The 23003-nt window shown below is 41.4% G+C and overlaps 2 protein-coding genes across 4 annotated transcripts in view; one reads left to right on the plus strand and one right to left on the minus strand.

The window, feature by feature from the left end:
• The window catches only part of kiaa0232 (KIAA0232 ortholog), a 140419-nt gene that overhangs the window by 16993 nt on the left and 100423 nt on the right, over nucleotides 1-23003 (plus strand). The window lies entirely within an intron of this gene.
• On the minus strand, nucleotides 9318-13076 carry LOC129701747 (actin-3-like). Its single transcript, XM_055643155.1, has one exon. The coding sequence runs from the start codon at nucleotides 12103-12105 to the stop codon at nucleotides 10891-10893; it is 1215 nt and encodes a 404-aa protein (XP_055499130.1). The 5' UTR covers nucleotides 12106-13076; the 3' UTR covers nucleotides 9318-10890.

Raw genomic sequence — 23003 nt, forward strand, 5'->3', positions numbered from 1 at the left:
ACAAGGACACCACTGTTCTGACAGGTGGGTTTTGAGGAATAAGTGCTTCCTCATTCCTTGGCTTTTCATTCCTGGCTCTGCCTCTGAAAAAGACTATCCATACACTGATAACCACAGGCAAGACTACTGTTAGCCTTTTCAATGTGAGATGCTGTTGTGTGCACCAATTAGGATGCCTTCCATGATTTAGTTAACAGGATTTCATGCTTTACCCTTGTCTGCAGCTATACCTGCTGCATCTTTGACAGGAGAAGAGAGTAATCGAAGAGAATAAGGCCACATGCTTTGGAAGGGTTCCCCTCTTCAGTTGTGCTATCTTGACAGACCAGAGATCGTCATGAACATGAAATTTTCAACCCATGCTTACCATTAGTATACATCTATTCTTGGGACCACGGGGCAGCAATCACAGTCATAGCAGATATTTTCATTGCCAAAAGCATGAGTAATAACACGATTAGTACATTTGCTTGTATGATACAGTATTATTGAAGGGAGAAGTTCTTGAAATATAGTATTTCATTGCGATAGAGACCTCGAAGAGCTGTATGGCAAGCAGCAGATGCCTGGCATTAGGTTCTGCTCATGGCCATTCATAATCTATAACAACAATACAACAATGACGTGAACAATTTTACCCAAGATTTGAGCAACTTCAACCTGACAGTTCAGCAATTTGCAAGGAGATTGTTCAAGGTGCTTCATGTTGCTTTGTGTACAATCCTGCACATCTGCCTGCATCTGTGTTTCTGTGGATCTTTCCGCTATACATCAGAAATCGCATCTTACAATCTTTTAAAACAAATTGATGTGAATAATGAAATTATACATTCATAACTTAACAAGTCTTGGATCTAGCAAACTCCAAATCAGTTGAATTAATCAATATGACTGGCTAAATAATGGGCAATCAGGACCATAACAAGTTCTTGATGAGCTTTTTGATTGAATCAACGCCTACCACAATAGGCAGAGCTGTTCCCTCCTGCCTCCTGTGGCTCAAGTTCAGTCCCACTTCGTGCTGCCTATGTGGAGTTTGCATGTTTCTCTTGTGGCCACATAGGTTTCATACTTAATTACACATCGTGTTTCTTCTGGATTCTTTGGTTTCAACTTAATGTTCCAATGAGACAAGAGCTTATTGATTAAGTGTCTTCTTTAAATTGCACTTGGGTGAATGGTGATATTTGGGGGAGATGGTGAGAATAAAAATGGGATTTGTGTGTGATATGTAGCTGCATAGAAACATAGAAAATGGGTGCAGAAGAAGGCCATTCAATATGATCATGGCTGATCACCCAGAATCGGTACCCCGTTCCTGTTTTCTCCCCATATCTTTAAAGATCTTTAAATCTTTGCCATTGCATCTCCGCCATCAGCCCTTTAAGTATAATTTGCCAGTCTATCTTAGTCAATTCCCATCTCATACTATCAAAGTTACCATTCTTTAAGTTCAGGACCTAATTCACGTTCTGAATTAACTGTGTCACTCTCCATCTTAATGCAGAATTCCACCATATTATGGTCACTGTTGCCCAAGGGGCTTGGCACAACAAGATTGCTAACTAATTGCTTGCTTGATGGTCAACAAATCATAGTGAGCTGAAGGACCTGGTCATGCAGTACAACTCTCTAATTCTCCCATATCCCAAAGATTTGTGGCAGGCTAAAGAGCCACTGCAATTTGCCTAGTGTGTATGCAAGTGGTAGAAGTTAGGGGGACTTGATTGGATTTTATGGAGGAAAATATGGGTTTAGAAAAGGATTACTGGAACTTGATACTTGATGGTTAGTATAGACTTGATACTTGATGGTTAGTATAGACAGAGTGCTTGTTTTTGTGCTGCATGACTTGGCTCTAACCTTTTCTAGTTATGTTCTCAACCAAGTACTTGTACACTGTCCTGATTATCAGTGAGATATTAAGTGCAGATCTGGTAAATCCCATTTGCCATGATTGTATTTGATAGCAAATAGTGAAATGGCAATAGTTCTGAGAATAGATCAAATATGATAGTCAGGAATCTAGGCACGTTGTGCCCACTCTCCAGTCTTACCCGCTGAGTTTCTCCAGGCCTCACCCACTGTGTTTCACCAGTATAGATGCTGCCTCACCCGCGGAGTTTCTCCAGCATTTTTTGTCTACCTTCCATCATAATGAAGTGCATTGAGAGGTTAGTTTTGGTATGAAGCCACTCCTGCCTCAAAGATGACCTGATGGGCTTCAATTTGCTAATTACCACAACAGGTTAACAGCAGATGTTATTTCAATGGCTCTCCACTCTACTCTAGACCATTGGGATAATAGAAACATATATGTCAGGCTGCTGTTCATAAACTACAGGTCGGCATCCAACACCAACTTCCCATCAGCTCATCACCAAGCTCTGGGCCTATGTACATGCCTTTGCAACTGGATTGTTGACTTCCTTATCGCAAACCTCCGTGTAGCAATATCTCCTCCTCATTGGCCATAAACACAGGTGCACCTGAAGATTGCATGGTTAAACACAGCTCCAATTCTATCTATAAATTTGCTGACTACACCACTGTGGTTGGTGGAATCACTGGTGGTGCACAGGAGAGAGATGGAAAACCTGCTTCAATGGTGTTGCAACCACAACCTTCCGCCCAACATCAATGAGACCAAGAAATTGATAGTTGATTTCAGAAGGGGAAGTTGGGAAACCAGACGTATGTTTTTGTTGCTGGGTTGGTGGTGGAGAGAGTTAGTAGCTTCAAATTCCTAGGCGGTGACATCTTTGATGACCTGTTCTGGGCCCAGCACATAAAAGCAACCACAAAAAAGAAGCACCAGAGCCTTTACTTAGTGGTTTAAAGAGATTCAGCATGCCACTGAAAGCTCTAACAAACTTGTACACAAAATATTGTAGAAATAATCTGACTGGTTGCCTCATGTCCTAGTGTGACAATTTCAACGCATGGGAATCCAAGAGGCTGCAGAGATTGATGGACTCGGCCTGGGCACATACAGGCACAGGCCTCTTTTGCATTGAAAGCATCTACATGAGGTGCTGCCTCAAGAAGGTGGTATCTATCATTAAGGATTCCCAGCATCTGGGCCCAGTGCTCTTCTCACTGCTACCACCTGGTAAGAGGTCTAAACAGGTACAGAAGCCTGAAGTACCCCATTAACTCTTTCAGGAACAGTTACTTTCCTACAGCTATCACGTTTTTGAAACAACCTACACAACCCTAACCCTTCCTCGAAAGTGGACCACCATGGCCAGCCTCTTGCATTACTGTGGACTTGTTTTTTGTTTCTATTTATGTTTTTGTACTTGGTTAGGTTGGCAATTGTGCAGTTCAACTTACCTAAGCTTCAAAATTGATTATCCTCAGACATAAAATATTTGGAGGGAAAATTGCATATATCGCAGGTATAGCGACAGGTGTTGCATCTTCTGCGATTGCAGGGGAAGGTAATTGGGGAAGAGGTGGTTTGGGTGGGAAGGGATGAGTTAACCAGGGAGTTGTGGAGGGAACGGTCTCTGGAAGGCGGAAAGGAGTGGAGATGGGAAAATGTGGCGAGTGGTGGGATCCCGTTGGAGGTGGCGGAAATTTTGGAGGATTATGTGTTGTATACGACTGCTGATGGGGTGGAAGGTGAGGACTAGGGGGACTCTGTCGTGACCAGGTGGAGGGGGAACAAGGGTGGAGTTGCGGGTTACCGAGGAGACACGAGTGAGGGCCTCACAATTCTCCGAAATTTCCACCACCTCCAACAGGATCCCATCACTAGCCACATAAAAAAACCCAAAAAACAATGCTATATTGAGGTTGTATTATGCAGTGGATACCTTGTGAATATCCATTTCTACTTACTGATTTCAAAGAGGTTACTTTTAGAAACATAGAAACAAGGTGCAGGAGTAGGCCATTCGGCCCTTCGAGCCTGCACCGCCATTCAATATGATCATGGCTGATCATCCAACTCAGTATCCCGTACCTGCCTTCTCTCCATACACTCTGATCCCCTTAGCCACAAGGGCCACAACTAACTCCCTCTTAAATATAGCCAATGAACTGGCCTCGACTACCCTCTGCGGCAGAGAGTTCCAGAGACTCACCACTCTCTGTGAAAAAAGTTCTTCTCATCTCGGTTTTAAAGGATTTCCCCCTTATCCTTAAGCTGTGACCCCTTGTCCTGGACTTCCCCAACATCGGGAGCAATCTTCCTGCATCTAGCCTGTCCAACCCCTTAAGAATTTTGTAAGTTTCTATAAGATCCCCTCTCAATCTTCTAAATTCTAGAGAGTATAAACCAAGTCTATCCAGTCTTTATTCTTTTAAAGGACAGATTTCCCAAACAAAGAGTATACTGCAGATATTCCAGAGTTGATGCTTAACTAGAGCAGAAAGCTACTCGTTTGTTTGCATTTTGAGCTTCCTATTAATTGCTTTAAAATCAATAGCTCCGTGCATCTGCCTCTTTTTATACATACAATCTGTTCCAATGATGCCTCTCTACTGGTCACCTTGGCCCGGTTGACATCTGGCTAAAATCGTACCAGGGATTTATTTAAAAAATAATAGTGATCCTGATTGCAGAGGATAGTGTCTCTGCAAAAAGGCTATTGATTTGAGGCACCAAAATTCAATTCTTAATTTGGTTCTGGAGGTGAAGTGAGTTTTAGGGTTCACTGCAGAACTAGAAGTTGATCTGTATTTTTAATGTGACAATTATGATCTGTGTTGTGGAATGTAGAATCATTAATTATAAGGGAGAATAATAAATTAAGAATCAATATCACTACTTGGTGGTGTGAAAGATGCAGAGTACAACATAAAAGATTTAACGAAGGTAGAGCAAAGACACGCAAGGAGAGAATTGATGAAAGCAGAATATTGCAACCAAACACAATGGTTTTGATATTCCTGCCTTGTAGTCATACAGCACAGAAATGGGCCATTAATTCCAATTCATCCATGTGACCAAGGTGCCCCATCTAAGTGAGTTCCTGTTGAACAGATGTTTTATCCAGGATTCCAACAGATTCCAATAGGAAACTCTTGCTTTAAGTGTTGTGCTTGGTGATAATGTTTAAGTTTGTAATTTACATTATCAACCCCAGTGATTTAGAAAAATAAGTAGAACTGTAGACAACAGCTGTGCTGTTGACATATTCCATTTGAATACAGTAACATAATTCAAAATTATAAAAATGGTGAGGTTATTGAGAGATTTATATTTGCAATGTATTAGATCGGTTATCTGAGGTAATGAGTTAATAATGCTGTGAACAATTGAATGCTGTGATGGCATGATTGTAAAACATAAAACAAGACAGCACAGGAACAGGTCCTTCTGCCCACAATATCCAAACATGATGCCAAGTTAAAATAATTGTGATCTATATCCCTCCATTCCATGCATACCGATGTGCATATCTAAATACCTCTTAAAGGCCAATTTATTCCTCTCGTGATTTTATACACCTCTATAAGATCCACCCCTCATCCTCCTGTGCTCCAAGGAAGAGAAACCCAGCCGACTCGAGATGGGGTAGGGGAGGGAGGGGGAAGAGTGTGGAGGGAGGGGGAGAGGGGTGGGGGGAGAGAGTGGAGGGGGAGGGGGAGGGGAGAAGAGGGACAGGGAGAGAGGGAAGGGGGCAGAGGGAGAGAGGGAAGGGGGGTGGGGTAGAGAGGGAAGGGGGGTGGGGTAGAGAGGGAAGGGGGTGTGGGGGAGAAAGAGGGATGGGGGTGGGGGGAGGAGAGGAGAGAGGCGTGAGGAGAGGGGGAAGAGAGAGGGGGAGGGGGGGGAGGGGGGAGAGAGGTGGGGGGGGAGGGGGAGATGAGGTACCACCTCCAGTTTAAATTCCATTTGGAATATTTTGGAGGACCAAGAAACCAAGAATCAAGACTCAACATCTCCCTATAGCTTAAACCCCCTAGTCCTGGCAACACCCTTTTAAATCTTCTCTGAACACTTTCAAGCTTGACAATATCTTTCCTATAACATGGTGCCCAGAACTGAACACAATACTCCAAATCTGGTCTCACCAACGTCTTATACAATTGCAACGTGACCTCCCAAAGTCTATACTCAATACTCAGACTGAGGAAGGCCAATGTGCCAAAAGCCTTTTTGACTTCCTTATCTACCTGTGACTGGACCTTCAAGGAACCTATAAACTTTGAACTTTGCTCCTCTCACCTTAAAGCTATGCCCTCAAGTCCCTGGCATTTCCACTCTGGGGGCAAGGTTCTGATTGTCTACCCTATATATTGTCTCTCATAATTTATCTGCTTCTATCAGGTCTCCCCAGCCTCGGATGTTCAGAGAAAGCAATCCAAGTTTGTCCAACTTCTCCTTGTAGCTAATACCCTCTAATCTAGACAGCATTTTGGTAAACCTCTTTTGCAATCTCCAAGGCATCTCCATCCTTCCTGTAAAGGGTAAATAGTAATAGGGCGACTATAATTTTCTGAATATGTGCAATATCCCATGCAACATTTTGTTTCCACTTTAATATTGTTTGGGGCATCTTAAAATTATAAATGCTGTAACTTTCCATCGCAGTGCTCTGTTTATGTATGTTTCCTGTAGTTTGTATAAAGCTGCCACAGATATTGAATTTATACAGAAGTTGTTTCCTCTCAGATAGGCAAATGCAAAGAAAGAGCATCTTGAACCATTTTTGAAAACACATTCATATAAATGTTACCTGAACTAAATGTAAAATCATTTTGAAGAATAATTCCAAAGACTTTGTTTGGCTCTCCTAAGGTATTAAAATCTAAATTAGTTCACTTTAATGTTGCTCAAGTAAACACATTATGCATACCACACATGATTTTTCTGAGAATCTTCCTTCTTTTGCATCAGCGAGCTCAGTATCGCAGGGTATATGCAACTTAAGTGTGCATTTGATGTGGAATGAGTTCTGGTTCAAATTCAAATTGTGGAGGGTGGAAAAATGGAAAATAATGGATGAGCATTGGAATAATTTATTCTGAAGGTAATAAAAGTACAGATGAGGTAGTGAGCGTTTTGGCAGTTGTTAGGTGGAGGCAGGAATGGAGATAAGCAACCTTACAAAGCAGGAAATAGGTGATCTTAGTGACGAGTAGGGTATGAGTCAAGAAGCTTAGCTTGGTGTCATCTGAAGTGTGAGATCAGTGCTGAACAGTCTGATTCAGTTTTAACATTTACAGGAATGGAAATGAAATTCATGGCCAAGGGATAGAGATGATGTCATAAGCTCATAAGTGATAGGAGTAGAATTAGGCCATTCAGCCCACCAAGTCTACTCTGCCATACAATCATGGCTGATCTATCTCTCCCTCCTAACCCCATTCTCCTACCTTCTCCCCCATAACTTCTGACACGTGAACTAATCAAGAATCTATCTATCTCTGCCTTAAAAATATCCTCTGACGGCCTCCACAGCCTCTGTGGCAAAGAATTCCACAGATTAACCACCCTCTGACTAAAGAAATTTCTCATCATTGCCTTTTTAAAAGAAAGTCCTTTAATTGTGAGGCTATGACCTCTAGTCCTAGACTCTCCCACTAGTGGAAACATCCTTTCTATATCCACTCTATCTAAGTCTTTCACTATGATTCAATGAGGTCCCCCCTTAAACTCCAGCGAGTACAGGTCCAGTGCCGACAACCGTTCATCATAGGTTAGCCTACTCATTCCTGGGATCATTCTTGTAAACCTCCTCTGGACCCTATCCAGAGCCAGCACATCCTTCCTTAGATATGGTGCCCAAAATGGCTCACAATATTCGAAATGCGGCCTCCCCAGCATCTTCTAGAGCCTCAACATGACACCACTGTTTTTGTATACAAGCCCTCTTGAAATAAATGCCAGCATTGAGTTTGCTTTCTTTACTACCGATTCGAATTGGACTTTGGAAATCCTGCACCAGCACTCCCAAGCCACTTTGCATCTCCGATTTCTGGATGCTCTCCCCATTTAGAAAATAGTCTACGCCTTTATTCCTACTCCCAAAATGCATGACTCCACACTTTGCCACCCTATATTCCATCTGCCACTTCTCTGACCCCACTCCCAACCTGTCCAAGTCCTTCGGCATTGTCCCTGCTTTCTCTGCACTACCTGCCCTTCCACCTATTTTCATATCATCCGCAAACTTGGCCACAAACCCTTCAATCCGCATGTCCAAATCATTAACATACAACGTGAAGAGTAGTGGTCCCAGCACCAATCCCTGTGGAACTCCGCTAGTCACTGGCAGCCTAACAGAAAAAGCCCCCTTCCTTGCCACTCTTTATCTTCTGCCATCCAGCCAACCTGCTACCCATGCTAGTATCTGCCCTTTGATAATGTGGGCTCTCATGTTCCTTAGCAGCCTCGTGTGGCACCTTATCAAGGGCATTCTGAACACCATCTACTGATTTTCCTTTGTCTGTACTGCTATTTACTTTTAAGAATTCCAGCTAATTTGTCAAGCATAACCTCCCCTTCACAAAGCCATGCTGACATCGGCCTATTTTATTGTGAACATCTAAGCACTCCATAACCTCATCCTTTATTATGGACTCTAAAATCTGACCAACCACAGGAGTCAGACTAACTGGCCTATAGTTCCAACTATTCTGCTTTGCTCCCTTTTTGTGCAGCGGGGTAATATTGGCAATTTTCGAATCATCTGGGACTTCTCCAGTCTCTAGTGATTCTTGAAATATCACTGTCAATGCCTCCACAATCTCTAAAGCTACCTCTTTCAGAATTCTAGGGTGCAGTTCATCTGGTCCAGGTGACTTATCCACCTTCAGTCTTTTCAGCTTCCCAAGCACCATCTCCCTAGTAATAAGCCACTCCACTAACTTCCAACCACTGACTCTCTTGAATTTCAGGCACATTGCTGGTGTCTTCCACTGTGAAGACTGATGCAAAAAAGTTATTCAACTCCCTGCCATTTCTTTATTCCCCATTATCACTTTTCCTGCACTCTCCAGCAGCCCAACTTCCACTCTTGCCTCTTCTCTTTCTTACTCTTAAATATAACTGAAGAAACTCTTGCTATCCTATTTTATATTATTGGCTAGCTTACCTTTGCATTTCATCTTTTTTTCCTGTGTTGACTTTTTAGTTACCTTCTGTAATATCTTGGATCATCTCAAAGTTTACTCAGAGAAACCATGTTGGATGCAACTTCACAAAAAAGATGGTGGAGTGTCACTTGGAATGATAACTTAAGGATTGCATTGACAACCTATTTAAAAAAAAAAAATTTAATTGTGTTTCTGGATGAAATGAAAAATACAAGAGCTAGAATTGATCTGTGGTGGCACTCCAAGTGGTAACATTGCAGACCTGGGAAGTGATGCTTTTGCAAGATATTTTGTATTTGTGACTGGCCAGATACAAATCTGAATGTAAAGTTATCAGAGCTAGATTTTAGGATTTATCTTCAATAAATTTTCAATTGTATTAAAATGCACATTTCAATTCAGGGGTCTATCTTTGTAACTATATTGAGGTGGAATGCGTATTTTGTGTTTTGTTTAAAACTTTGTTAGATTTTATTGTTTTCATTTGCTGAGGTAAAAATGGAAGAGATTAATTTCAGGAAGCATTTGGAGTGAGTTTGAATTAAACTGAACTTGAATGCTTCCACATTATGTTGTGATTTGGGATTTCTGTTTATAAATCTTGAATGTTCAATGTTGTGGTAATTGTGCTACCTTATATAAGATTTGCAAGCAGGTAGAGTGTTTCATAGGAATGATCTATTAATAGCTATATATAGATGTTGTTGATCCACTCCTGAAATGCAGTGGTATTCATCTTTATATAGTTCTAGTTAAACAATTGTTGATCATTTAGCTGAACAAGATTTGATGTTGGATAATGAAATGTAGCCTCCTATCAAGGTTCTGAGTATCTGCTAGATATTTTTTCAGTACATATGTGGAAATTAACGATTTTTGAATGCCGTGGTGTGCTCACCTAAATGAGAAATACACAAACAAGTAAAAATCTGTGAGGACACCTTGGCGATGGTGGCGTAAGAGTGGTGAGAAATTCCACTGCAGAGAGTTCTCTGGCAACAACTGGATAGAAGAGAATTCAACCAGGCAAGGGTAGCCACATTCAGCAAGATAATGGGGGGGAAGCATTTGAGAAGAATGATGAGATCATCCATTTCAGATGATGGAATGTTCAAGGAAGTTGAGGAGGAAGGTTACACTGCAATCAAACACGATATCATCTTTTTTGATTTTTTTTGGGGTGGAAATTTGATGGGGAAACGTTCAGAGCTCTGGAAAGGCGAGTTTAGTAATGGGAGATGAGAATGTGTTCCCTAATTTTGAAAATGAGTTGATTGGCTGGAAGAACAAAAGGTGTGGAGTTTATGTGTTAAATGTAATTAAAACAATCAATATGAATAATGGAATTATAATTTTAGACTATGCTGCAAGATCTCCCAACCATGTGCCCCTTTCCAATAATTGTTATATCTGGTGGACTTGAACACAGACTAAGATTACATGGGGGTCGAATAATGAGTTAATTTATTGGATTGTTCTAAAAAGTGCATATTAAAACATTCTTGATATGTTCCCCCCAGTCATAGAATTGGTTACAGTCCCAAGAAATCTCCTTTGATAATCCTAAATTCTCAAAGAAAAATGGTTTGTTCAAGAAAGTTCTAAAAAAGGTAATTTAACACTTATTGGTTAAACCATCACCTGGACTGCAAATCCACGAGCTATTTGTTGGGGCTGAGGTTGCTGAATATCCTGGATGGCTTAAAAATAAACTGCATTGTATTAATTAATAAACTCAGTTATTTATTTTAAATTTGACCATCAAACACAATTGATTGACTGAATTATTTATTAATGGGTTTGATGCAGGCAAAATTTAATCAATCACTTAACTAATTCTTAAAAACACCTTTTGTTAATTATGGTTGGCCCATATTCTCTGTAATCATTACAAGTGACCCACATATCCTTAAATGCTGTTAAGCTAGTTAAAATTGAAGCACCTATCCAAACAGAATAATTCCTGTTTTTTGGTGCACAGATAGTAACTTGTAATCCACTGGGTACTTGACACTTAATTTCCTTGAGTAACCTTTCTTCCAGACCCGGGAACATTGTGGAACCACCAGAGAGTATTATGTTGCAAAATAAATCTTTTCTCAAGCATCTATCGCATCTTAAAATGCTGTTGTAGATTAATTTATGGATTCCAGGTTCCTCCGAACACACATTTGCTGTCGTGAAGAGTACTTCTGGTGCTTTGAAGAGCTCCTTTTGGATTGTAATCAGATTTCCATCAGGGAGCGTATATTCCTGGTGTAGATTGTCCATCTGGTTTTTAGCTTCCTGATTAGGATCACGAGCAACATAGCACAATGTTTCCTTAATGTTTTCAAAGACCTCTTTAGAGATTGTACTTGGGATATTATGTCCATTTTCCAAGAGGAGTCTCCTGATATTTTCTGTAATATCATTTCCTGCTAATTTAAGTCTTTTAACAGCATCAGGCAAATAGTAGCCTTCGTAGATGGGTACAGCGTCAGTTAATCCAAAACCACTGTCTAAGACTAGTCCCCGAGTGCGTCCTGATGCATAGAGTGCCAGAGTTGCAGGAATAGCAAGATACATTGCTGGCACATTCAGACATTCAAACATGATTTCTGTCATCTTCTCTCTGTTAAAGAAAGATGTCAATGGAGCAACAGTCATCAAAACTGGCCTCTCTTTTGATTTGACATGAAGCTCAGATGCATAAATGTGCTTCCAGAGTTTTTCTAAATGTTCCCAAGAAGTTACTGTGCCACGTTCAATGGGGTATTTTAAAGTCGCACTGCCTCTCTGAGCTTGAGCCATTTTTCCAAAATAAGTTTCTGTTGGGCATGATTCACGCGAGTTACCCTTGGCTTTGAATGTACCGACAACTGATGGTATTACTGATGTTGGAAAGCAGTCACCAGCTAACCCAGATTTGCAGAACCCAGAACCATTATCTATGATCACTTCTCTACAATCCATTATTTTGCGTTCAGATAACCTGGTCACTTGAGTAACTTGCTTCCGCTGGACAAAGTAAGTAGTGTAATTGCAACTAAAGCCAAAGACCTTTAGCAACATAGATCACTGATGACTCTACAATTGGTAGCTATGTGACCAGTGAATAAAGATACTTCATAATAATTGATCTTTCTATGACCTATGACTCATTGGTGCAGATATCAAAACAGATGAGCAATTTTCATTTGTGATATGGAAAAGTATATATGGGTGAATAACTAAGTTCTAATTTATGTGAAGGTGAAACCCAGTGGTTTGATGTCAAGGGAGTAGATTGAATTGTTGCCATGTTTTTCAATTAAGTTGAAAATTATCTGCTCTCAGCAAGAAATTGGGTACCTTGTGGGATCAAATCATTCTCTCTTTGGGGCTCAAATTTGAGTTTGGCAGTATTTTTTTTGTTCATAATGGAGCACATTGGAACATACATTCCATCAATGTTTTTATAGGAATTGTAATCTAGTCTGGGATATTAAACTATAGATTGACAATTACTTTTTGTGCTGGTAATACATGCAAATGGAGCCTGCAGTGTGATATGTCAAACAAATGTGACTGTCCTCTTGAAAATCTATTCTGAATTGATCCTGCATTAATTATCATTTACACAAGATTACTTGTAGATATGCTTTTAATTTGTGATTGTGAATTTAAATCAGAAAAACATAATTTCCAGTTGGGGCATTATATCTGACGTGGCAATATAATTTCCTTTTTTCCCTGTGTTGTACATTTTATAGCCTGTCTTTAGGACCATTTATGTAGGAAGTTATAAAGCCCAGCAGATATGTACTAATAGCAACTAATACTGGAAACTTATTTATAATGGTATGAGGCTAAAAATTAGATTTGCAGAATGGTTTTAATTCCGAGTCGGAAGCGTATCAATGAATGAATACAGCTGGTCTTTGTCGTCATATCAGGAAGGGCAGAATCAATTGAATAAAACAGTGATACATAAAAATACAATGTATAATTTAAAAAATAACCTATTTCGTTTCCTCTTGTAAAAATTGAGGAAGGTATTTCTGGGAATACTATCGCTGGTGGTGACAACATTGGTTTCATTCTTCTATGCATTGAGTAATGATGGGGAATGTTATTCCTGTCTTGCCTTCTGATTCTATGTTCTTTTTGCCAGAGGTCTAATGTAATTCCTAGGGGGCTACCAGCTCAAATTGAATGAATTAGCCAAAATTAAAATAATGAGGCTTATTTGACTGGGGACATTTTTGTTTCCAAATTGATTATTTTTGATCATCTCAATAACAACATTGAATATTGAGTTGTATTATTGGAGCTAAATGAGTAACGTGTGGAATTCAGTTTCATTGTGCCTTGCTGAGATCACATCTTAAGTATCGTATACAGATATGCTCTACTAACATAATAAATGATACACTTGCCAAAAAGGAAGCTGTAGCAACAATCTAACTAGACTCATTCATTGCAGGATCACCCTGAACACCGGCGTTCCACAGGGCTGTGTGCTAAGCCCCCTCCTCTACTCCCTCTTCACATATGACTGCACACCTGTACACGGTACTAACACCATCATCAAGTATGCAGATGATACAGCAGTGATTGGCCTCATCAGCAACAACGATGAGCTGGCCTACAGGGAGGAGGTCCAGCACTTAGCAGCATGGTGCGCTGACAACAACCTGGCCCTTAACTCCAAGAAGACCAAGGAGCTCATTGTAGACTTCAGGAAGTCCAGAGGCGGCACGCACACCCCCATCCACATTAACGGGACGGAGGTGGAACGTGTTTCTAGCTTCAGGTTCCTGGGAGTCAACATCTCCGATGACCTCTCTTGGACCCACAATACCTCTACTCTGATCAAGAAGGCTCATCAGCGTCTCTTCTTCCTGAGGAGACTGAAGAAGGTCCATCTGTCTCCTCAGATCCTGGTGAACTTCTACCGCTGCACCATCGAGAGCATCCTTACCAACTGCATCACAGTATGGTATGGCAACTGCTCTGTCTCCGACCGGAAGGCATTGCAGAGGGTGGTGAAAATTGCCCAACGCATCACCGGTTCCACGCTCCCCTCCATTGAGTCTGTCTGCGGAGGGCGCTCAGCATCGCCAAGGACTGCTCTCACCCCAACCATGGACTGTTTACCCTCCTACCATCCGGGAGGCGCTACAGGTCTCCGTTGCCGAACCAGCAGGTCGAGGAACAGCTTCTTTCCGGCGGCTGTCACTCTACTCAACAACGTACCTCGGTGACTGCCAATCACCACCCCCCCCCCCCCCCCCCCCCCCACCCGGACCCCCCCCCCGGACATTTTTTTTTTATTCAAATCGTTTGCTATGTCGCTCTTCAAGGGAGATGCTAAATGCATTTCGTTGTCTCTGTACTGTACACTGACAATGACAATTAAAATTGAATCTGAATCTGAATCTACTCCCTACACACAAGGGGCAATTTACAGAGGCCTATTAACTTGGGTGTCTTTCGGATGTGGGAAGAAAATCAGAACACTCGGAGGAAACCCATGCGGTCACAGGAAGAGTGTGCAACCTCCATACAGAGAGCACCCAAGGTCAGGATCGAACTGGGTGTCTGGTGCCAGTGATGCAGCAGCTGAGGTGCTCTGATGAAGCAGCTGTGCCACTGTGCTGCCCATATTGGGTCAGTTAGATCTGTATTCACTCTAGTTTAGAAGAATGAGAAGAATCTCATTCCTGTGTAGAAATCCCTCCATAGGCCTGCCTTTCCCAATCTTTGTAATTTTTCTGCCCTGCCACAAAGCATCTATGTTTTTATATCCTAGCTTAATTACACCGTCAAATTTATTTGCCATGTAATCTTTCATGTGCCTTCTCCTGCTCTACCTGTCACCTCTTCTGTTTCTTTGACCAAGGATTTACTCCTCTTTATTTTTTTATATTATTGGCTAGGATGATTTTTTTTGTTTGAAAATGCCTCTTAGAGCCCCCAATGTTAGTTAAAGGTTCTATTTTTTTAAATTGCTATGAATTTTAATGAATAGTCTTCAGTTTTGTGCTGTCCTCTTTCTGGATTAGTTTCAATTCTGGGTTACTGTCAATTCTAGTTTGGTTCTTTTTGTTAATAATTTGAACAAAAATTGAGTTTATTGCTCCTTTTGGCTTCTGTAAATTGTTGATTTCTGGTTCCTTAAAAGCTATAATATTGGATTTATTGTTATTTTGGCCTTGAGTTTTGATTGATGCCTGAGCACAATTTATAATTTTCAGGCATCATCCGTCTTTGAGACTTTGCATTGACTTTTGAATCTGCATTATTCGCAAGGTGTACAGCCTGTTCTAAATCAAACAGCACTTGTTCTAAGTAGATTATTCAATGCAAACAAATGTTAAAGGGTAATTGCTGTTCCAAATATTAAATATCCTGAGGGAATGCAACTCATGCTTTCAAAGTATGTCACTTTGCAATTAGCTTGCTTGTCGTGATGCTGGATCTTTGTTGAATATATATCTATCTTCTTCTTCTTCTTGCGTATGGCGTGCACAACCTAAAGTTGTAAGACAACTTGTTCTGTTTGATCTTCTGTTTGTGCACACCAGGTTGATTGCATTCGTTGAAACAGGGTGGACCACGTGAAGGTTGCAATCTCCCACCCCAAATATCTATCTTAATTGAAGTATCCAGAGTGGTTTACCTTGTTTCAAGTGAGCCTGGCAATCCTTGTATAACTGAAGGAACCTGTTTAGTTTAGATTTGAAATATAGTGCGGAAATAGGCCCTTCGGTCCACCGGGTCCTCACTGACCAGCTATCCCCGCATGGACTATCCCACACACATTAGGGACAATTTAGTTATGCCAAGCCAATTAACCTACAAACCTGTATGTATTTGCAGCGTGGGAGGAAACTGGAGATCCTGGAGAAAACCCATGCAGGTCACGGGAAGAATGTACAAACAGCACGTAGTTGGGAACGAACCTGAGTTTCTGGCGCAGTAAGGTAGCCAATGTGCTACCCTCGCTGTGCCACAAAGGAACTGCAGATGCTGGTTTACAAAAATGGACCCAATCTGTGCTGGTGTAACTCAGCGGGTCAGGCAGCATCGCTGGAGAACATGGATAGGTGATGTTTCTGATAAGGACCTTTCAGTCTGAAGAAATGTCCAGACCTGAAACATCACTTATCCATGTTCTCCAGAGATGTTCCTGACCTGCTGAGTTACTTCAGCACTTTATGTCCTTTTGTTGTTTTTTTGTGTAGCTCGGCCTCTTAAGGCAAAGGCAAGCTACGTTTTACTTTGCATATAAAGAAATTAGTCATTCAACACCAAATTACGTCAGCCTTCATCATTTACTTCAGCAAATAGTTCCAATTGCATTTATCCACCTTATTTCTGTGTTTCATCTGGTGTAACCTTGAACATTTCTGCTTCAACTGGTAACCCAGGAAATAAGTTTCACCACTTCACAACTTGTGTAAGAAAGTTTCTCATTTCCTTGGTTGTATATCTATTGCATTTAATATTGCTACCTTACACTCCTTTACAATTTACAGAATATTTGTAGTAATATTGCATAATACCCCTTTAGCTGCATTTCTTAGCTAAATATGAAATTAAAAAAAATTGAATCTTGCCACCAATTAGTTATAGGCCAGTCCTACTTGGCGACTGCCGGCATCATATCAGTGTCGCCAAAAGATTTTGAACATTTCAAAATCCAGCGGCGACACAAAAAAAATGTTGCAACGCTTGAAAAAACATCGCGCGTCATATGTCGTCACGCCGCAATTTTTCGGTGACCTGATGTGTCAGTCAATGGTGCCGACAGTCACCGACAAAATCACCAAGTGGGACAGGCCATTTATTGTGATGACCGTTTGGAGTTTGGACACCACTCTTCAATTGAAAAGTAAATCGGTACAACCATATCCTTTTTTTTTTTAATTTGTATTTTTATTAGAAGCAGTGTACAGTAGTATATGACAAAATACATTTCATGTACAACATCTATTTTGGATTTATCGAGAAAATGCAAGAAAAAGAAAGAGTGGAGGAAGTAGTGATATGTAAACCCCTAGACTACCAGATGTGCAGTCCAGGGGTGAACAAGTGATAGCCTATAGAAAAATGAAGACAAAAACCCATAAAATAATAAAGAAAGAAAGGAGAAAAAAGAGAAAAGAAAGAAAAGAAAAAAAAGAGTCCCTTATGTATGGATATACCTGCTTCATATCTCACCACACCCATGGTAGAACCATATCAAGTGACATTATAACATGTTTGATTCTCACTGTGCCCGGAATTCGCTTGTTGGAAGTTTAGTATGAAACATTGGTAACTTGCGTTCTAGTTGGTTCACAATATTATTGTTTCCATAATCCCTGTATCTCTAGGTGTACAACTAGGTTCAGAGATTACATATGGAGGAATGATTGCATAAACCATGTTTATGTTCCTTGGACTATATAAAATTAAAAAGTGATTGTTGGAAGCTTTAACGATTTTGTAAGGAATGAATAGACATAACATTTTTCTACTGGCGAGAGAGTCTTGGATAAAGGATTATCATCTTAATTATCAGACCCAAGCCATGCAAGAGGGAAGTAATAGCCCTGTCCCACTGTACGAGTTCATTCAAGAGTTCTCTCGAGTTTGCCCTGCTTCGAACTCGGAGATTTAGGTAATGGTTGCTCGTCGGCACTCGGTGCTCTCATGGACATTTTTCAACGCGTCTTCACGAGTCTTCCCAAGCTTACCTCGTTTCCTGAGTACCTGCCGTTAGCGTTGCGAGCCGCTAAGAGACATCCCCGAGCTCCGACGTACCCGCTACGTACATTCTACGTGCTTACCACGAGTTTGATTTTTTTTTTAAACTCGGGAGAGCTCTTGAATGAACTCGTACAGTGGGACAGGGCTTTTAGAAAACCAGAGAGCCAAGGTTGAATCCCATCACAGTAGATGAGGAATTTAAATTCATTTTACAAATCTCTGTTAAAACTAGTTGTTATAAAGGAAATACTTTTGGCAATGATAACCATGGAAACTAAAAACCTATCTATATTACATAGTGTTCTTCAGGAGGCTGACCTGCCATTCTTAACCAGTCTAGCCTACATGTGCCCCAGACTTGCCACAAGTGGTCGACTCATAAATGACCTCAGATGTGGCCAAGCAAGTCACCCAGTTGTACCAATATCTGTGCTTTCAAACTGATAAGTAAAGGTAGATAGACTACATGGCATTTACCTAGGCGCCCAGTATGGATGGGGAAAGCAACTTCTAGCCCATTCATCCGTGAAAAATCCTCTTCAGGAATATGTGAGAGATGTCTAAGTTGGGAGAGAGCTGTCTCACAAACTAGTTGATCAACAGCCTGATCTTGTCTTACAGATTCATATCTTACAAACAAAGTAATCCATCATTGTCCCTGGGTATGTCTCGTCCACTGGCAGGATAGATCCACCAGAGCGGCAGCACAGTGATGTGCAAGTGGGAGTGAATGGCTCTTGGCGATCTCAACATTCACAAACAATGAAGCTGCAAAAACTGCAGCATAGGAATGTCATTGTTCTGTTGCCAGTACATATGACAATTAAACTATCTTTGACTCATGACAATTAAACCAGATGATCAATCTGGGTTCAATGAAAATTACAGAGGGGCACGCTGGTAGCAGCATCAGGCATAGATTAAAATGCTGAGGTGCCAGACCATGGAAATTACACTACACGGCAAACACAAGATTAACCTGTTCAGTGCCACCCCTGTGTATACTCAGGTCATGGCCAATAGTGGGGAAAAAAACTAGGCCGTGAACATCCAACAGATCATACTGAAGCCTTGCAATGTGTATGTTGATGATTAGTTGAAGAGCTAACCAAGAGAGAAGGCTCAAACAACATTCCATCTTTATTCCATGTTTTCTTACATTATGGAAAGAGACCACTGGGCCCATCAAGTCTGCCACCTCTTCGATAAATCCCTTTCCCCCACATTTCCTTGTAACCTATTCTCACACGTATGTTGATTGTTATCTATCACCATCCTGCCTCTTCACATTACAAGGCAGAATGTTGGGAGATAGGAGGAAACTTGATCACTTGGAGAAAACCCACACAGTCACAGGAAGAACTTGAACATTTCACACTGACACAACTGTAAGTCAGAATGGATTCTACAGTCCTGAAGTATTTGCAACTATGTTCGGGCAAATATGCGAACAGATGGTCCGTCTCGGCATTCCCTGCGATTCCCATTATCAGAGAAGCTGGACTCCAGCCAATTTGATTCATTTCATGTGATATAAAGAAAACGCAGAGAACACTGCGTATAGCAAAGATTTAAGTGACTAGATAACATCCCAGCTGTAGCACTCAGGACATGTGTACCAGTACTTGCCAAATTATTCCAGTATAGTTACAAATATAGTATCGATCCAAAATGTGGAAAAATGCGCAAATGCTGTCATGTTCACAAAAAGCAGGACAAATCCAATCCAGCTAACTGCCACTCCATCTGTTAAACTGATGAACGCTGTTAACAGCAGGATTATCAAACAGTAAATTTGGCAAAAGCCTGATGACCAATGCCTAGCGCGAGTTTTACTACCACATAGTTCCAGACCTCATCACTGGACTCGGCTAAAAGAAGATTTCTTGGAGCCGCTTGTTTAGAAGGTCTCGTCATTAAGCAGATATGGTATAAGGCGGAGGAACTGGGAGAATAAAATGGAGGCTTGGTTGTAAGTTAATTGAAATAGTTGTGGGAGTCAGTTAGTTTGTGGTGGATATTTGGTATTGACCTACTTCTCAGGATGGAGATGAAGAAATCTTGGGAGAAGGCACAGTTCGGAAAGAAAGAAACCACTTCAGAAGCATGCATGGAAAGTTTTCATCACCAGAGCAGATCCGATGAAAAGTGTACAACTGGGGTCGACTGTAGTGGAGCGGGAGCCAAAGTTCACGAAGAGGGCAGATATCTCAGAGACATTTCTGTGGAAACAATATTCCAATTCTGCTCTACATTTCCCAAGCTAACTTGTTTTTTCTCTCTTACCCAGTTCTGGTAAGAGTCTTCTACTGAAACATTAACTCGGTTTCATTTTTCACAGATACTGTTTTACTTGCTGAGTATTTTGAGCATATTCTATTTTTATCTCAAATTGAAAATACAATTACATGGTTTTGGGAGATTTATCTGAATTCATTCAAACAGATTTAGTTATTAGAAATCTATTGATTTCTCATAACAGTGTTACTTTGAAATTTTAATTTCTGCTACATCTCTTCTAAAGTACAATTTTACTGCACACGGACATTCATTTTATGTAACGAGCCAAGGACATTTGCTTGTTTCATTTGATTGAAAGCAGATAAAGTAAGCACAAAATGAAGTTCAATTAATAGGCGGTATAACATTTCTTGGAATCGTAGAAATGTACAGGGAAGTAAGTAGGGGCCTATTCTAAGAAATTGGAAAGTACTCTAATTGTACTCAAGTCACATGATGTTCCCAAGTTGAAAGACTTTCCTTTGAAACTCTTTATGAGGCAGCTGTGTGGAATAACTTGCATGATTTTGTGCAGTATCGCAATTACAATTTGACAACTCAAGTACTTAGCGGTTAAACTCAGTGATACGTGCTTTTGGGATGTCTGCTGGCTAGATCATAGAATCTTATCATGTTTTACATGAATTATTGTGATGGATGACTGACTCATTTTGAAAGAGTGCACTTGCTTCTTTTAGTGTGAACCCATTCTCTTTCCTTGGTGCCCGGTTTTTCTCTGAAAACCGCTTCTTTTCCTTGTTAATCATTTTTGTCTTCCACTAATATCATTACATTATTTGCAGTAATATATAGATCATTTAGTGCCATGAAGATGTTGTCTGCTGTCTGCACATGCTCAGCAACTGTAATTCCATATAAGTCTTCCTTTCATTCGGAATTTGAACTTTCTATCTTGTTTGTGGAATGCATTATATGCAAATATGTTCAGTATTACTTTTCATATGTAGTTTATATTTAAAAATGAGAGCTGTCAAAGATGATTGTGTGTGTCTGTACGTGCGCACACACATGAGTATGGTAGGGGGGAGGGGCAATATTCGCAATTTCTTTGTGATAAAAAAGGAACTCGGTACATAAATATGGAAGAAAACCCATGTACCTCTGGACTACACTTTCTCCCACCTTGCCTCTTGTAAAGACGTTATTCCCTGCTCTCAGTTTCTTAAGGGCCTGTCCCACTTGCGTGTCCTTGTCACGCAAATTACGCGACCTCGTGGTCGCGTTGAGGCGCATGGGCATTGGATGGTCGCGCGGGGCCGGTCCCACCTAGAAGCACGGAGGGGTATGTAGTTGTGCGCGACATCGCGCGGGGGGATCCGCAATTTTTGTAGTGAACAAAATCTTCGCGCGCCAACGGCCTGTCGCGGAACTGACGGCCAAAGTTTGTCGCAACCTGGCGCGACGCAACGTCTCACCTCCAACAGCAGCAGAAGCAGGCAAACGATCGCCGAACTCTGCCTGGGGCTCACGGCCGTTGTGGTCCGGATCTGCCCTCACTTCTACTCCTAGAGTGGGGCCAAGAAAATTGAAGATAGACGCAAAATGCAGGAGTAACTCAGCGGGAAATGCAGCATCTCTGGAGAGAAGCAATGGGTGACGTGTTGGGTCAAGACCCTTCTTTTCAGACTGAAGAAGAGTCTCGACACGAAACGTCATTCATTGCTTCTCTCTGGAGATGCTGCCGGTCCCGTTGAGTTACTCCAGCTTTGTGTCCATCTTCAAATGAAGTCACGTGCTCCAGACTGCTGTGCGTATGCATGTAATCGCGCCCGACCTTCACGTATCGGCTCAACGCGACCACGAGGTTGCGTAATTTGCGTGCCAAGGACACGTAAGTGGGACAGGCCCTTTAGTTTCTACAAATTCTGCTCACAGCATGAGGCTATCCATTCTAGAACATCTGAAATGTCCTCATTGTTTAGTAAACATGGTTTCTCCCCTACTGTAGTAGATGGATCCATCACCTTTTCTCCTTTGTTTTGTGGTTTTGCTCTAACTGTCCCAGATGGAATAAGGATACAGTTCCCCTGGTCCTTGCAGCTCCTTCCACTTCCAACATATTATCCTCTGACATTTATGTTGCCTTCAATGTGATCCCAGAACCAGTCACATCTTCCCATCTCAACCCTTTCCAACCTTCTGCAGAGACCATTTCCTCTGCCACTCCTTGGTTCACTTATCTCTTCCCACCTATGCAATCTCCTCCTCGGGTACCTTCCCCCGCAACTGCAGGAGATGTGACACCTGCCCCTACACCTCCTCACTCACTCCCACCCATGGACCCCAGCAGTCCTTCCAGCTGCACCTCCTCACCTTCACCTAAAGCATCCCAATGTGGCCTCCTGAACATCGATAAGACCAAGCATAGGCAACCTTTTTGTCGAACATGGATCTACTGGATCTCCCAGTTGCTTTTCCCGTTCCCATATTGACCTTTCTGTCCTGGACCTCCTCCATTGCCAGAGTGAGATCACTCACAAACTAGAGGACCAATCCCTCATATTCCGCTTATCAAGCTTACAATCATCATTGAATTATCCAATTTTAGGTTATTACAAAACCCTTCCCCTCTCCCCATGCAACCTTCCACATTCCCTTCTACCTACATTCCTTCCTCCTGCCTCACAATTCACAACTCTTCAATCTTTTGCCTCACACCTTCCATCTTTTCATCTCTGGCCTTTGTCCACCATCTGCCTATTTAAAAAAAAATCTCACCTGCATGAACCTATTATCTGTCAGGCTTTGTCTTGCTCCTACTCTCTTCCAGCTTTTTTTCCCGCCCCCAACCCCACAATCAGTCTGAGCAAGTGGCCCGACCTGAAATGTCACCTATCCACGTTCTCCAGAGATGCTGCCTGGCCCAGAGTTACTCCAACACTTTGTGTCTTTTTAATAAATCTATATACTGTTTGACCAGTACTATATTT

Source organism: Leucoraja erinacea, chromosome 1, assembly GCF_028641065.1.
Source record: "Leucoraja erinacea ecotype New England chromosome 1, Leri_hhj_1, whole genome shotgun sequence".
Classification (NCBI taxonomy): domain Eukaryota; kingdom Metazoa; phylum Chordata; class Chondrichthyes; order Rajiformes; family Rajidae; genus Leucoraja; species Leucoraja erinaceus.